The sequence below is a fragment of the Phoxinus phoxinus genome (assembly GCF_949152265.1).
Source record: "Phoxinus phoxinus genome assembly, chromosome: 10".
In the NCBI taxonomy this organism is placed as follows: Eukaryota; Metazoa; Chordata; class Actinopteri; order Cypriniformes; family Leuciscidae; genus Phoxinus; species Phoxinus phoxinus.
This window is the reverse complement of record NC_136885.1, coordinates 1,498,042-1,512,973: the sequence shown is the minus strand read 5'-3', so window position 1 is coordinate 1,512,973 and position 14,932 is coordinate 1,498,042. Positions and strand designations below refer to the sequence as shown.

The 14,932-nt window shown below is 44.3% G+C and overlaps 1 protein-coding gene across 4 annotated transcripts in view; it reads left to right on the top strand.

Annotated features, from left to right (window-relative positions):
* The window catches only part of LOC307005389 (NLR family CARD domain-containing protein 3-like), a 165,322-nt gene that overhangs the window by 148,135 nt on the left and 2,255 nt on the right, over window positions 1-14,932 (top strand). For 3 of the 4 annotated variants that reach the window (XM_079625502.1, XM_079625503.1, XM_079625501.1), the window contains one exon: window positions 6,086-7,106. In XM_079625502.1, coding sequence (XP_079481628.1) covers window positions 6,086-6,095 — 10 coding nt within the window. In that variant the 3' untranslated portion in view covers window positions 6,096-7,106. Of the gene's footprint in view, window positions 1-6,085; window positions 7,107-8,413; window positions 8,453-14,932 lie in introns of those variants that run through there. The other variant, XR_013799261.1, reaches the window with a different exon arrangement.

Genomic DNA, 14,932 nt, shown 5'->3' with positions numbered 1-14,932 from the left:
TTCACTGTCCCTTGCATCTGTAAGATCAAAGGTATTTATTTATGGTCAAATGGCCCCTCTGGCCTCCCTGCCTGACAGGTTTCCCGTGTTTCAACAAATGTTAATTGTTTCACAAACATTCATACATACCCTGAAAATGCAAATGGCCCTTAGTCATCTACAAACATTTTCAAATCTATAACCTATTTTATTTCAATCTATGATGGACCAAAGATATCCAAAATTGATCTAGAAATTCATTCAAATCTACTGTATATCATAAATGACCAAATCGATTCAGAATTATCAACTTCTCTCAAATTTAACGACACATCTATGCACACTATTCAGACATAATGTTTTCCACTGCCTAATACCTAAACTCACACTTATCAAGACATAAAACTGCAGTCATCATCAAACACACACATCTGACTATTAACCGTTCATATTTCGTATTCATATCTTTTCTCTAAAAAAATTTACATTTTAAATCAGATTTTAAAACTTAAATTTTCTGTAGCTTTTACCTAATTTACATGGCCTCTTAACCTTTTTCAAAACATGTCTATTAATTTGTTTTTTACAAAAGTCAGCTGTGTTGTTTTTTTGTTCATTATCATTAATTTGTTTTAGCTTTTCCTTTGCTGGCCGAATACAGAAAGACAAAATATAAATCCTTCCTCAAGCAGTCTCTCTCTTTTTCTCTAAACAACTGCTCTTTTCAACAGCCTTCTAAGACTGTAATTTGGACAAAATGTAACAATAAATACATTACAATAACTTATTTTATGTATTAGTTCCTTCGTTACTCAATCTTTTCCTTGAATCTACAAAATATGTCTTCATCTTTAGCCACCACGATGTACTAATGGCCCTTTGTCATGTCCAATGACCTAAAATTCCTTGCCCTTAAGGCAACTAAAATCAGACAAAGAAGTCACTGGTTCTAAAATAAACAAATCAAAACAGTATTATTTTAAAGTTTTCTTTAAAGTCATTCAGTTTTACTTCTAAAGCATTTACAAATTGTCCTCTAAATTTATAAGATCCTGTAACATTATTTCTTTAAATATCTCTGTGCCTATTATTTTCAACTGAAACACTGTGCTTTACTAAATAGCTCATTAACATTTACAACACATGCTCAGATAACAGCTTTTAGCTGACATTTGAATGAGAAGAGAGACTTTTGAGCCATTCAGGACTAATATTTTGCACTTTCATAAACTAACTTCAGACTTTATCTATCATATTTTAACACTAGCCTAGCTTGAGTTATCTTTTCCATAAATTAAATGCATTTTCAATTCAAGCATGATTTTTATAGGTTTCTTTTGGGAATTTAGACATTATAAATTCCTACTCAGAATGAGTCTCTGTTGCACTGAAACTGTTTCAGCACACATCAAATTCAGATAATCAAATTGTTTTCCAACCAAATCATAAACTTTATCTTATTTACAAATAGCACATCAGCTTGTAGGTCTTTCATAGTCAACACTCACAAACTTTTGTTTAATCAAATGCCTTTTACGCATTTTGCTTTTAGCAACTGTTACTTCCTCAACACTGCTTCTGTTTAGCTTATTTTATTCTTTAGAGAACAAATTATTATTATTGAGTCTCAATAACATTTCAAATTTCATCTAAATTTTAGTTGTCATGTTCTTAAATTACCATAGTTTTAATATCTTACTTCCATATTTTCTCTTCTATGAGTTTATCAATCTGCAATTATGATCATCTAGAACCTTTTTTTAAGCGTTTCATTAAAAGACAATCATTTTATAGCCTTCTTCAGATCTTCTCTCTGTTTCTGTTTATTCTAATACGACCATATCTAGCTGTAATAGATTGCCCTATCTAACCCTCCTCCTAGGCCAAATTGTCTTTCACACCTAGGGGTCTTCATTTTTATGGTTAAATGACCTTCCGTGCCTTCCTGACTGAAAAGTTTCCCGTGGCTTAAGGTGTTAGAAGTTCCCCAGTAGCATGTGTTTTTGCTATGAGCGAGCCTTAAGAAAACAGACATGCATTCCAGAAGATAAACATGCTTAACACCACACAATGTCTGAAGAAGTTAAGAAAAGTTTTTCGTTTCATTAACACTACATTAATACACGTCACTCTCACATCATTTGGATGTAACCTACTGCTAAATGACCACAATAAAACACTTTACTGTTTGATCACGGCCAGCCTCCGAATTCACCCCCACTGCAGTTCTGTCCCATTCAGGAAAAACAAACAGCAATACAATCTCTCAGTTGCAAATTCAATCAAAATAGCATTCTCTGTATTATTTTACAATCTCAGTTCCCGTAAACTAGATCTAACTGGAATAAAATAGAATACAATTCTAAATTCCCCTGAGTTTTCTAAATTCCCCCTTCCCTCGGGGGTTTTACTGTCCTCACTCGAAAATTCTTTGTTTGTGGGTAAATGATCTCTATCTTTCCTGAAGATAATTACCTACACTAAAAGTTCAAATGCTAAATAACCCATCTGTCTTCCTAAGGACAATGGTCTTTTCTTTACAAGTTAACCATACTAAAGAGTTCAAAAGGCTCTTTCTGACCATTTGTTTTTACTGTTTGAGTTTCATACTGTTCTGTTCACTATCTGCCTTCAAAAACATCCCCCATTCACTAATGCAAACAGAGCTACTAATGCCATCTCAGTTGCAAATTGAATTATAATAGCCAAATGCCAAATCATAGTAACATTACTCTGTTTTTTTTTTCTTTCTAACCCATATTAACACAGAATTTTCTTCAAATTTGTATCATTTTGGCATGTCTATGATTATTGTTTCTTTACAATTAGAATCAAACTTTTACAAAAGCATCATTTGCAAATCAGTTAGCTTCAGCTGTTTACAGCATTTGCTCTCTTCTGTCTCATTATTATTTATCAGAACTGTTCATACAGAAATCACAATATCATTCATATCTCAGTCCCTAAATTACACAGACATCTCTCATAGCTGCCTGCACATTCAAATCTTTTATAAACTCTGTTATAAACATATGGAAATCTATTCTTCAATATCCTTGTTTTCCTAACATTAATACAATAAAGCACATTCACATCATAATTAACACTGACATATAGAATGTCCCCATTCTGCTTAATGAAACATTCCCTTTCTTTACATCATGTTAATCCCTGTTAATCATACTCAATGCCTTATTTTTATCTAAAACTCACTTTTCATACTATTTCAACTTAATTTGACTTAACAGGCGTTCATAAATAGTTCCATGAATTCTATCAAATCCCTACATTCCATGTTCCTTAAATCTTCAATCTTTCCCTACATTTCAGTTTCCTTCTTACATCTGTTCTCTTTATCTGCAATCCAACAATTCAGTTCAACAACTCTCAACAACATTCTATTTTCTATCCCTACATTTCAGTTTCTTTCTGTTCTCTTTATCTGTAATCCAACAATTCAGTTCAACAACTCTCTGTCTATTCATAGTTTTACACAGATGCTGAACACAACTATAAAAAGCCTTTTGTTAAAAAAAATATCTGTTCTTCCAATTTCTTGCATGCGTTTTCTGGCCATAATTTCTTCTTTTTAACAAAAAACTGGTGTGTAAAAATGATCTAGCTTACTGTTAGATGATCCCATTTTTGGCTGAATCTCCTCTCTTGGATTTTTACTTTCGACGCGCGTCTTACTAATCTGTTCAAACGTCTTCGAACAGATCTGACTTCTTAACCCAAAATCAGACAGGTTTTAGCAAATATGCTCTGTATTCAGTTGTGACTCTTCCGTTCACTTACTTAATCAGCTGTGGCTCTTCCGTCCACGGTGTGGCTCTTCCGTCCACCTACGAGCTAGTTTTCAGAAAATTGACTTGACTTCCTCAGGTCAATTTCCCGCTTAAAAACTCTACTCGCAACCAAAGAAACAGTCTCAGCCAATATGGTTCACTCACAGTTAGCCTATATCAATCTACACCCAACAAAAGAGAAGAAAAATAATAATTTGGCTGTCTTTTTTACCTGAGCTGAGATGCACTGCCACGGATTCTTTCTGATCCCGGTGAGGATTCTTCTCTGGCCCTGAAATCAGGAGTTGTCTCTCTCTCTCGTAACCTGTTGAGCTCTCTCTCTCAAACCGTCGAGGTATAAGACCAGTACCTGGTACCGGGGCGATTCACTCCGTCAACTCCGTCTCAGGACCAGGAGAAGAATTTGCCTCACGGAATCCTCACTTCTGACACCAAATTGTTGTGGCAAAAACAATTACTAAACTCAGCATTCCCAGGCAAAGAGACGTCAAGATCCAAATTGTATTTAAAAAAGAAAAGTAATTTATTCATGCAAGAAAATGGTTTCCTGACTCTGGCCTTGCAGCTTGGCTGCAGGGCTGGAGTCAGGAAACCATTTTCTTGCATGAATAAATTACTTTTCTTTTTTAAATACAATTTGGATCTTGACGTCTCTTTGCCTGGGAATGCTGAGTTTAGTAATTGTTTTTGCCACAACAGTCCACATAAAGCTGCCTCTTTTTCATGGCTTGTGGCGCTTACGGTCAAATACACACGAAAACATTGTCACAACGTTCGTCTTTCCGCGTATTCACATAAAAATTAACGCAATAGTTCAAAATATTTAACGCAGCATCCGTTTTTTTCTGTCATCCTTTGGCTAGCGTTACATTATATAATCATGTTCTTCTTCATGCAAATGCTTTTAAACATGCAAACGCGAACAGACAAAAGAGAGCGCTGTGTGTGAATGTCCTGCTGACACACATGACGCGCCAGAATCGACTTATCTTTCACGCTTGAATGAACAATAACACACAGTTATGCCAAAATATCAGTTTTGTTGAGTATCCTCATGAGAGAAGTCTTATATTAGTGAAGTAAAGTCTTAAATGAACGATAAGAGTTGTGAGAGAACGGGCCCGTGTGAGATCCACATGACGGCAGAATCACAGAACACAACAGAGAAAATCACTCTCTGCTCTCGACTAAAGAACGCTTGTGGCTTTAATAAGGATTCATCTATATTTATCATTTATGCAGTGAAGTGTTTGATAACTTTATTCAGTTTCTGTGTATTTCCTGTAGACAGATGGGCACAGGTCAATATGACATTTATTATGGGCTTATGTGAAGATTGATAGCTTTCAATTATTAATACTGTAAGTTGAATGTTGATAATTATTTTTTTTATTTTTTTTAATAATAATAATTGAAGGCATCAGTAGTATTGGTATCGTAGATGAAGGCGAACTTGTGCCGCTCTAAACTACGCCATTGCCATGACAACCAAATGCGCGGCGCGAGAATCAAGAAGCGGAAGACTAACCATATCGGCCTAGCTCCATATTGTTTTAGCCAAATTAAAAATGTCAGCCAACAAGGGACAATAAAGCAAAAGTGTCCTGTACTCGTAAAGCATAATTGTTCTTTCTGGCTCTTTGAAAAAAAATAATCCTTTTAATCCTGCGATGTGTAATACTTTATTAGTTGTTTGTAGCATTTGTTCCATCTGCAACACTTTTATTAAGAAATAGAGAATAGCTTTCAGTACCACAGAATTATGACAACATCAAAGCGTGACATCGCTATATCATGCAGAGGAAATGTAGAATTCTGTATTTTTATTTATCTCTAGTTTTATTTTTTTGTTTACTATTTAATTATTTTTAAATTAATTTTATAACACTTAAATCTGTAGTTTTAAAATATTAATGTTTAACCGCTTCAGAGAAACAATAAACATTCTGTGTAAATGCACATTTCGTGATTTTTATGGCGCTTCAGATTTGGTTTCTGTGCCGCTTTTTCTGTGTAAAGACGCCTTATGTGTGATAATCTGAGATTTGGGTTGTCGACTGATATTAAATGTGTCGTGTGTAATGGTCATTTCTGCTGGTTCTGTGTCCGCTGTCCGGTGTGTGAAAGTGACCTTTCATGTGCTTTTGATTTTGTAAAGTGACTTTGAGCATCTGATAGAAGATATATATGATCATGTTTGAAAATGAATTAATATAGAATATCTAGTTAGTTTTTTTATGAAAAGATGTGACAGACGTAATATCTCATACTGCATATGTCTGTGTGTTGTATTTTAGGTGTAGATGACAGTCTGATCTTCTGATGATCATTTGATGGAGAATAAAGATCCACTACAGAGACTCACAGTCAACAGAATCAACAGAGACTGAAGATACAGGGACTTCACTGTTATAAATGAAGACTTCACTGTTATAAATTAAGACTTCACTGTTATAAATTAAGACTTCATTTAGATTTCAACGATCCTCTGACAGACCTGATGAGGCGGCAGTGAAACACCTTTTATTTCACAGCAAATTACAGTTTCTCCTTCATAGATTAACCATCGCACAGAGGGAGACAAAGACTAATGAAAGATTATCCATCCATCCATCCATCTTCTTCCGCTTATCCGGGGCCGGGTCGCGGGGGCAGTAGTCTAAGCAGAGATGCCCAGACTTCCCTCTCCCTAGACACTTCCTCCAGCTCTTCCGGGGGGACACCGAGGCGTTCCCAGGCCAGCCGGAAGACATAGTCCCTCCAGCGTGTCCTAGGTCTTCCCCGGGGTCTCCTCCCGGTGGGACGTGCCCGGAACACCTTCCCAGGAAGGCGTTCAGGAGGCATCCGGAGCCGATGCCCGAGCCACCTCAGCTGACCCCTCTCGATGTGGAGGAGCAGCGGCTCTACTCTGAGCTCCTCCCGAGTGACCGAGCTCCTATCTCTAAGGGATCGCCCAGCCACCCTGCGGAGAAAGCTCATTTCGGCCGCCTGTATCCGGGATCTTGTCCTTTCGGTCATGACCCAAAGCTCATGACCATAGGTGAGAGTAGGAACGTAGATTGACTGGTAAATCGAGAGCTTTGCCTTGCGGCTTAGCTCTTTCTTCACCACGACAGACCGGTACATCGACCGCATTACTGCAGAAGCTGCACCGATCCGTCTGTCAATCTCCCGTTAATGAAAGATGAATTATGAGAAAAAAAAGTTCAAGCTCACTTTTGGAAAACAATGGAAGCTTGAGTGTATACATATTTTAAATAATAGCTGTATTACATTTGTATTCATGTATTAAAGGGTCATATGATGCGTTTTCATGTTTTCCTGTGTGTTATGTTGCTTTTTGTGCATGTATAAGATTTGAAAACTTACAAAGTCTCCTACAAAACGACGTTATGGCAATGGCCGTTTTTGTTTGACACGCGCTGTACGCGTTAGACCAATCACAACAGACTGAGCTGTCTGGCCAATCAGAGCAGAGTAGACCAATCACAGCAGACTGAGCTGTCTGGCCAATCAGAGCAGAGTAGACCAATCACAACAGACTGAGCTGTCTGGCCAATCAGAGCAGAGTAGACCAATCACAACAGACTGAGCTGTCTGGCCAATCAGAGTAGAGTAGACAAATCACAACAGACTGAGCTGTCTGGCAAATCAGAGTAGAGTAGACCAATCACAGCAGACTGAGCTGTCTGGCCAATCAGAGCAGAGTAGACCAATCACAGCAGACTGAGCTGTCTGGCCAATCAGAGCAGAGTAGACCAATCACAGCAGACTGAGCTGTCTGACCAATCAGAGTAGAGTAGACCAATCACAACAGACTGAGCTGTCTGGCCAATCAGAGCAGAGTAGACCAATCACAACAGACTGAGCTGTCTGGCCAATCAGAGTAGAGTAGACAAATCACAACAGACTGAGCTGTCTGGCAAATCAGAGTAGAGTAGACCAATCACAGCAGACTGAGCTGTCTGGCCAATCAGAGCAGAGTAGACCAATCACAGCAGACTGAGCTGTCTGGCCAATCAGAGCAGAGTAGACCAATCACAGCAGACTCAGCTGTCTGACCAATCAGAGTAGAGTAGACCAATCACAACAGACTGAGCTGTCTGGCCAATCAGAGCAGAGTAGACCAATCACAGCAGACTGAGCTGTCTGGCCAATCAGAGCAGAGTAGACCAATCACAACAGACTGAGCTGTCTGGCCAATCAGAGCAGAGTAGACCAATCACAGTAGACCAATCAGAGCAGAGTAGACCAATCACAACAGACTGAACTGTCTGGCCAATCAGAGCAGAGTAGACCAATCACAACAGACTGAGCTGTCTGGCCAATCAGAGCAGAGTAGCTCGCGGAAAGGAGGGATTTAGAGAGTGATTTATCTGACGAGTCGTTTGAGAATCATTGAAAATGTGATGATGTACAAATGTATATAATGAGAAAATGAAATGTTTTTTTTTTACCTTTGATGCATGTAAACCTGTAGGAGACTCCAAAACAACATTAGGAAACTTTAAAATAGCATAATAGGGGCACTTTAAGAAAAATACCACAATGGTTGCTGCTTTTTCACGTAATAAATTATTCTTATTTATTTTTTCTCCCTCTTCTTCTCTTCTCTGATGACGAAGGCGGGGCAACCTGTCACTCATGAGATCCACCAATCATAGGTGAGTTTGGCAAAGGACAAAAAAGCAGGAAAATATACAGCACACTTAGAATAATAACACAATACCACTGTTACCAGTCAAATTAAATCATTAGATCAAAATCCATCTTTGCAGTGCAGAGGTGACGTACAGAAGCGGCATCAGAACTGGCATTAATATATTTACACTGCATTTACAATTGCATAAATAAATCTATGAGATTGTTTTTTTTTTTTTTTTTTCAATATTTAAATATGAACTGATTTCTAATTTTAACGTTCCAATTAAAGGATACTTTAAATGTGAAACTAAAACCGCCTGTAGGTGGCGAGAAGTCACTGTCTTACAGTTTTTCTCTATTGGTTTGGCTCAGTTCTTGAAACAGGAATAACATTCTCAAAACTCTAAGATCATTTGGCAAAACAGTCTTACAGTTCAGCACAACACTATGGCTCACTTGCAAAAGCTCATATCTCTCCCAAAACTGTTCACTTATGCTTCAAAACGTCTCGGTTACGTATGTAACCCTCGTTCCCTGAAGGAGGGAACGGAGACGTAGGTCGTGACCGACCAATAGGAATCTCGCTAGAGAGCCGATCTACTTCGAGTGAAACTAAACGAGCCAATACACATTGGCGTGCAGTCATTTGCATCAGCTGCGCAGCCTCGCAGCGCGGGTATATAACGAGCAGCTGGTGATTGCACTGTAGTTTTTTGCTGAGGAGCCAAGCCGATAAGCTGGCTGCCCCGGCGGGTGGCAGCAGATGTGGCGACGGGACCTACGTCTCCGTTCCCTCCTTCAGGGAACGAGGGTTACATACGTAACCGAGACGTTCCCTATCAGTCGGTCACTACTACGTAGGTCGTGACCGACCAATAGGAATCCCTACCAAAGCGCCACAGCTGCTGCACCCCATCCAGCGCCCTGTGCAAGCCTCAACACCTTCTTGCCTGGAAGGACGATAGGAGGAGGCTTACACAGAGAGAACCTGTCACTGTTGTTCTGTGATAACCCACACAGTGAGATTATTGGATAACACTGGGAAAGTGTGCCCGATTCTCAGGAGTTAAGTGGAGATAACATATGGACTAACCCGAGGGTTGTACAGCATATGAGTAATGGGTGACTTAGCCCAAGGGAAAGACACAGGCTTCCGTTTAGGAGCAGCCGTGGAGAATATACACATATGGGATCCCCGTAGGGTCACACATATGGGACCCAGCCTAAATCCGGTTCTCAAGGATTCAGCGGATAAAGGCCTGGCACCAGACGCTCCGCCAAGTCCGGCCCGAGGGTGTTTGGAGGACTCACAGGTTTTTCACACTGGAGAATAAGGGTGCACAGTAGGGTGCAGCAAGCCGACAGAGCCGGGCCTCTCAGTGCTTCCACCCGTCTAGGGTGAGAACAGGGGAGGAGACCGGCTCTACACGTAGGCTATAGTATCTAGCGAACGTGTTAGGAGTCGTCCAGCCCGCAGCTCTACAGATATCTGTTAGCGAGGAGTCACGTGCCAGCGCCCAGGAGGATGCAACGCCTCTCGTGGAGTGTGCATGCAACCCAAGCGGGCAGGGCACGCCTTGAGATTGGTAAGCCAAGGCGATGGCATCCACTATCCAGTGGGCCATCCTCTGCTTGGAGACAGCCTTTCCCTTCTGCTGGCCTCCGTAACAGACAAGAGCTGGTCTGAGGTCCTGACGCTTTGAGTTCTGTCCACGTACATACGCAGAGCGCGAACGGGACAGAGCAAAGCCAGGGCTGGGTCTGCCTCCTCCAGGGGCAGCGCTTGCAGGTTCACTACCTGGTCCCTGAAGGGAGTGGTAGGAACCTTGGGCACATAGCCAGGCCGGGGTCTCAGTACAACATGGTTGTCACCCAGCCCGAACTCTAGGCACGATTCGTCGACCGAAAATGCCTGCAGGTCCCCTACCCTCTTGACAGAGGCCAGTGCAACCAGCAGCAAAGTCTTCATGGAGAGAAGCTTTAGGTCCGCTGATTGCAATGGCTCAAAGGGAGCATCCTGAAGTGCTCGAAGCACCAGGGAAAGGTCCCAAGAGGGTATGGAGGGGGGTCGAGGAGGATTTAATCGTCTCGCCCCCCTAAGGAACCTGACGACCAGGTCGTGCTTTCCAACGGTTTTGCCATCTATGTGGTCGTGATAAGCTGAAATAGCGGCAGCATGTACTTTGAGGGTGGAGGGAGACAGCCTTCGCTCCAACCCTTGCTGCAAGAAGGAAAGCACGGACCCTATCGAACATCTTCGGGGGTCTTCTCGGCGAGAAGAGCACCACTCGACGAACAGGTTCCACTTCAAGGCGTACACACGTCTCGTGGACGGCGCCCTTGCAGAAGTGATGGTGTTAAGTACCTCTGGGGGTAAGTCACCTAGAACCTCCGCATCGGAGGTGGAGTTTCCAGAGGTCTGGACGCGGGTGCCACAGGGTGCCCCGTCTCTGAGTCAGAAGATCCTTCCTCAGAGGAATGGGCCAGGGAGGGACTGTCACGAGGAGCATGAGTTCTGGGAACCAAGTCCGGGTGGGCCAATAGGGAGCCACCAGAAGGACCTGCTCCTCGTCCTCCCTGACTTTGCACAAGGTCTGTGCAAGTAGGCTCATTGGGGGAAACGCATATTTGCGGAGGCCCCGGGGCCAGCTGTGTGCCAGTGTGTCCGTGCCGAGTGTTCCCTCGATCAGGGAGTAAAACAGCTGGCAGTGGGTGGTTTCTGAGGAGGCAAACAGGTCTACCTGAGCCTCCCCGAACTCTCTCCAAATCAGCTGAACCGCCTGGGGGTGGAGTCGCCATTCTCCAGGGAGCACAGCTCGTGATAGCTCGTCGGCCACACGGTTGAGCACACCGGGGACATACATGGCTCGAAGCGACCTCAGATGCTTCTGACTCCAGAGGAGGAGATGGCGGGCGAGTTGCGACATGCGACGGGAGCGTAGACCACCTTGTCGGTTGATGTACGCAACGGTCGCTGTGTTGTCCGTACGGACCAGCACGTCTCTGTCCTGAGCGAGATGTACTGCTAGCAACTCGAGGCAGTTGATATGCCAATGCAGTTGGGGAGCCGTCCACACCCCTGATACTGCATGCCCGTTGTACGTGGCGCCCCAGCCGGTGGCAGAGGTATCTGTAAATACCACAGCATGCCTGGACACCTGTTCCAAGGGGACTCCTGCCCGTAGGAACGAGGGATCTGACCACGGGCTGAAGGTCTGGCGGCACGCTGGTGTGATTGCCACCCGGTGAGTGCCGTGATGCCACGCCCATCTCGGGACTCGGCCGTGAAGCCAGTGCTGAAGCGGTCTCATATGAAGCAGCCCGACCGGGGTTACCGCTGCTGCCGCTGCCATATGCCCCAGGAGCCTCTGAAAAAGTTTCAGTGGGACCGCCGTCCTGCCTTTGAACGTGTTCAAGCAGTTCAGCATCGACTGGGTGCGCTGCTCTGTGAGGCGCGCTGTCTGTGCGACCGAATCCAACTCCATACCGAGAAAAGAGATCCTCTGCACGTGGGCGAGTTTGCTCTTTTCCCAGTTGACCTGAAGGCCCAACTGGCTGAGGTGCCTGAGCACGAGGTCCCTGTGTTCGCATAACTGATGTCGAGAGTGTGCTAGTATGAGCCAGTCGTCGAGATAGTCTCTCATGGGAACAAGGGCCCCCTCCGTGACTTTCGTGAAGACACGGGGAGACAGGGACAGCCCGAAGGGCAGGACCTTGTACTGATATGCTCGACCCTCGAACGCAAAGCGCAGAAACGGCCTGTGTCGAGGAAGAATCGAGACATGAAAGTACGCGTCCTTCAGGTCGATCGCTGCAAAACAATCTTGGCGACGGATGCATCCGAAAATGCGTCTCTGCGTGAGCATTTTGAACGGTAGCTTGTGGAGGCTCCGATTCAAAACTCGCAGATCCAAGATCGGTCGTAACCCACCACCTTTCTTGGGTACAATGAAGTAGGGACTGTAGTGTCCTGACCTCATATCGGCTGGAGGGACCGGCTCTATCGCGTCCTTCGCCAGTAGGACTGCGATCTCCGCACGCAAGACATAAGCATCGGCTGCTCTCACTGTAGTGGAGTGGATGGCCCGAAACTTGGGGGGACGCCGGGCGAAATGAATCGCATAGCCGAGCCTGACGGTTCAAATGAGCCAGCGAGACGGACTGGGGAGCGCTAACCAGGCTCGCAAAGACCGTACAAGCGGGACCAAAGGGACCGTAGGCGTACCCGGAGTGGGGCAGCTAGGTGGAACACAGGGACGCGGCCCGGGAGGCTCTCTTGGGGAGGCGGCCCGTAGCGTGGTCTAAGTGTGCTGTGCAGCACTTACCTGGTTCCACGAGGCAGGAGGTGCAGGAGGCGGCTTGGTTGCGTTCTCGAACCACACACTGCGCTGCCCGCTGGCGACAGAAGAGGCGGATGAAGGTGGTGAGGATTTTCTCCTCCCACTACTCTCCAGACCCTCTTCAGACCCAGAGATAGAGGAACAGCTCTTTTTTTTTTTTTGGAGAACTTGGGAACCACTGTGACTCCAGTGGTGGAACAGAATTTTGACTCAAAATATTAGTTTCCCAGCCCTCTACTGGGAGAGAGCAGCTCCACCCATCTCTGGGTCACCCGTCTCCAGGGATTGTTTCACTGACCACTTAAACAGTGGTTGAGACGGGTTGTGTCATCCTCCTGCAGCGGACACAGTAGAGCAGGCTGTGCCGGAGTTCTCTTTTTTGCAGGGGATGACACCCTTGGCGACGAGTAGACTGAGGGGCAGCCCACGAGGTACTCTGGTGGTACGTCAGGGGAAGCGGTTCAGTCTGCTGCTGACTGTGGAGAACTGCTGGGCCAGTTCTCAACAGTGTCGCTGAAAAGGCCACCTTATGAGATGGAGCATCGAGAAAGCGTACTTTGACGAGCTCTCACACCTCTACAAGGACAGCCAGGGGGGCTTCTGGACCACCAAGGTGGACATCGTCTGATCGAGGGCCAGCGCTGTGACTTGAACACGGTCAGTTGACAAGCGCAGCTCAACCCCGGCTCAGAACTAACCTTGTGCAATAAGAGTGCCTTGGCCTCGCATGCAGGGTAGAGGTTGCCTGCCAGAGGCACAGCCACCCCACCATCGAGGGTAGTGAGAGAGGTGAAAACTTTATGCAGAATTTGGCACTTTTGGCGTTCCATATTTTTGGCACCAATATAGCTCCATACTGCTAAGTTTTCAATGCACGTCCGAGAAAGACCCGGGAAAGCATGGCTGTCCGCTCTGAATCTGATTCAGCATAAGCACACACACTATTACAGTGGGAACTTAGCATCATCCTCATTTCCAGAACGAAACAGCCCCTCTCTCCGATGTAGCAATCGACATCTGCCCTCAGCTGGAGCCTTGAATGAAACGCTAGGTTCCTCCTTTTTTTTTTTTTTTTTTTTTGAAGGACCAGCAATCCCATCCAGAAGCTGCACAGCTTGTGATGCGCTAGAGAGGGAGGGGCCCTAGGGGGTTGGTTCCCCGAAGGAGAAGCCCTCAGCTCTCAGGATCACCCAAGCTACTCTACTGAAGTAGACCTCTCCTGGTGACCTCTCAAAGAATTGCACTGGTTGCCAGTTGCCGCTCGCATCAAATTCAAGTCATTGAAGTTTGCCTACAGAACAACCACTGGCACTGCTCCCCTGTACCTAAACTCATTACTTCAAACTTATGTGCCATCCAGAAACTTGCGCTCTGCAAGCGGACGGTGTCTTCTGGTGCCATCACAAAGAGGCACAAAATCTCTTTCTCGGACCTTTACCATGACTTCTTCCTGCTGGTGGAATGGTCTGCCTAACTCAGCCAGAGCCATTTTTAAAAAACTGCTGAAGACCTATCTTTTTCAAAAGCACTTGATCCAGTAACACTAACTCTTTCTCCTCTATTCTATCTTTATAAAAAAAATATTTAAAAAACCTGCGTTAGATTGAACTGCAAAGGTTCATAACACTTACATACTGTTGTCCTACTGTTAGTTTAATTGCTTCTATTGCTCTCATTTGTAAGTCGCTTTGGATAAAAGCGTCAGCTAAATGAATAAATGTAAATGTAAATGAGAGTAAGGTGGTAGGAACACCATGACCATCCTTGGATGAGTAGTGAACCAGGCCCCGATGAGCTGGCCACGGTGGAAATTCACATTGTCCCATACAATGACATATTGTGGTAGGTGAGGCCCTACGAGTCCTCTCTCATTTTCAGGGATCAAATCAAAATGAAGGCGGTCCAAGAAGATGAGGAGCTTCTGTGTATTGTATGGGCCAAGACTGGGGATGTGAGTGGCCACACCATTCTCAGATATGGCAGCACACATAGTTATATTGCCCACTTGCTGGCCTGGGACATCCACCGTGGCCCGGTGGCCAATAATATTACGGCCACGTCTTTGGCCCTTGGCCAGGTTGAAGCCAGCTTCATCCACAAACACGAGGATGTGAATTTCCTTCCAATGCCATTATTCTCTACAATAGCGTAAAAAAAGAA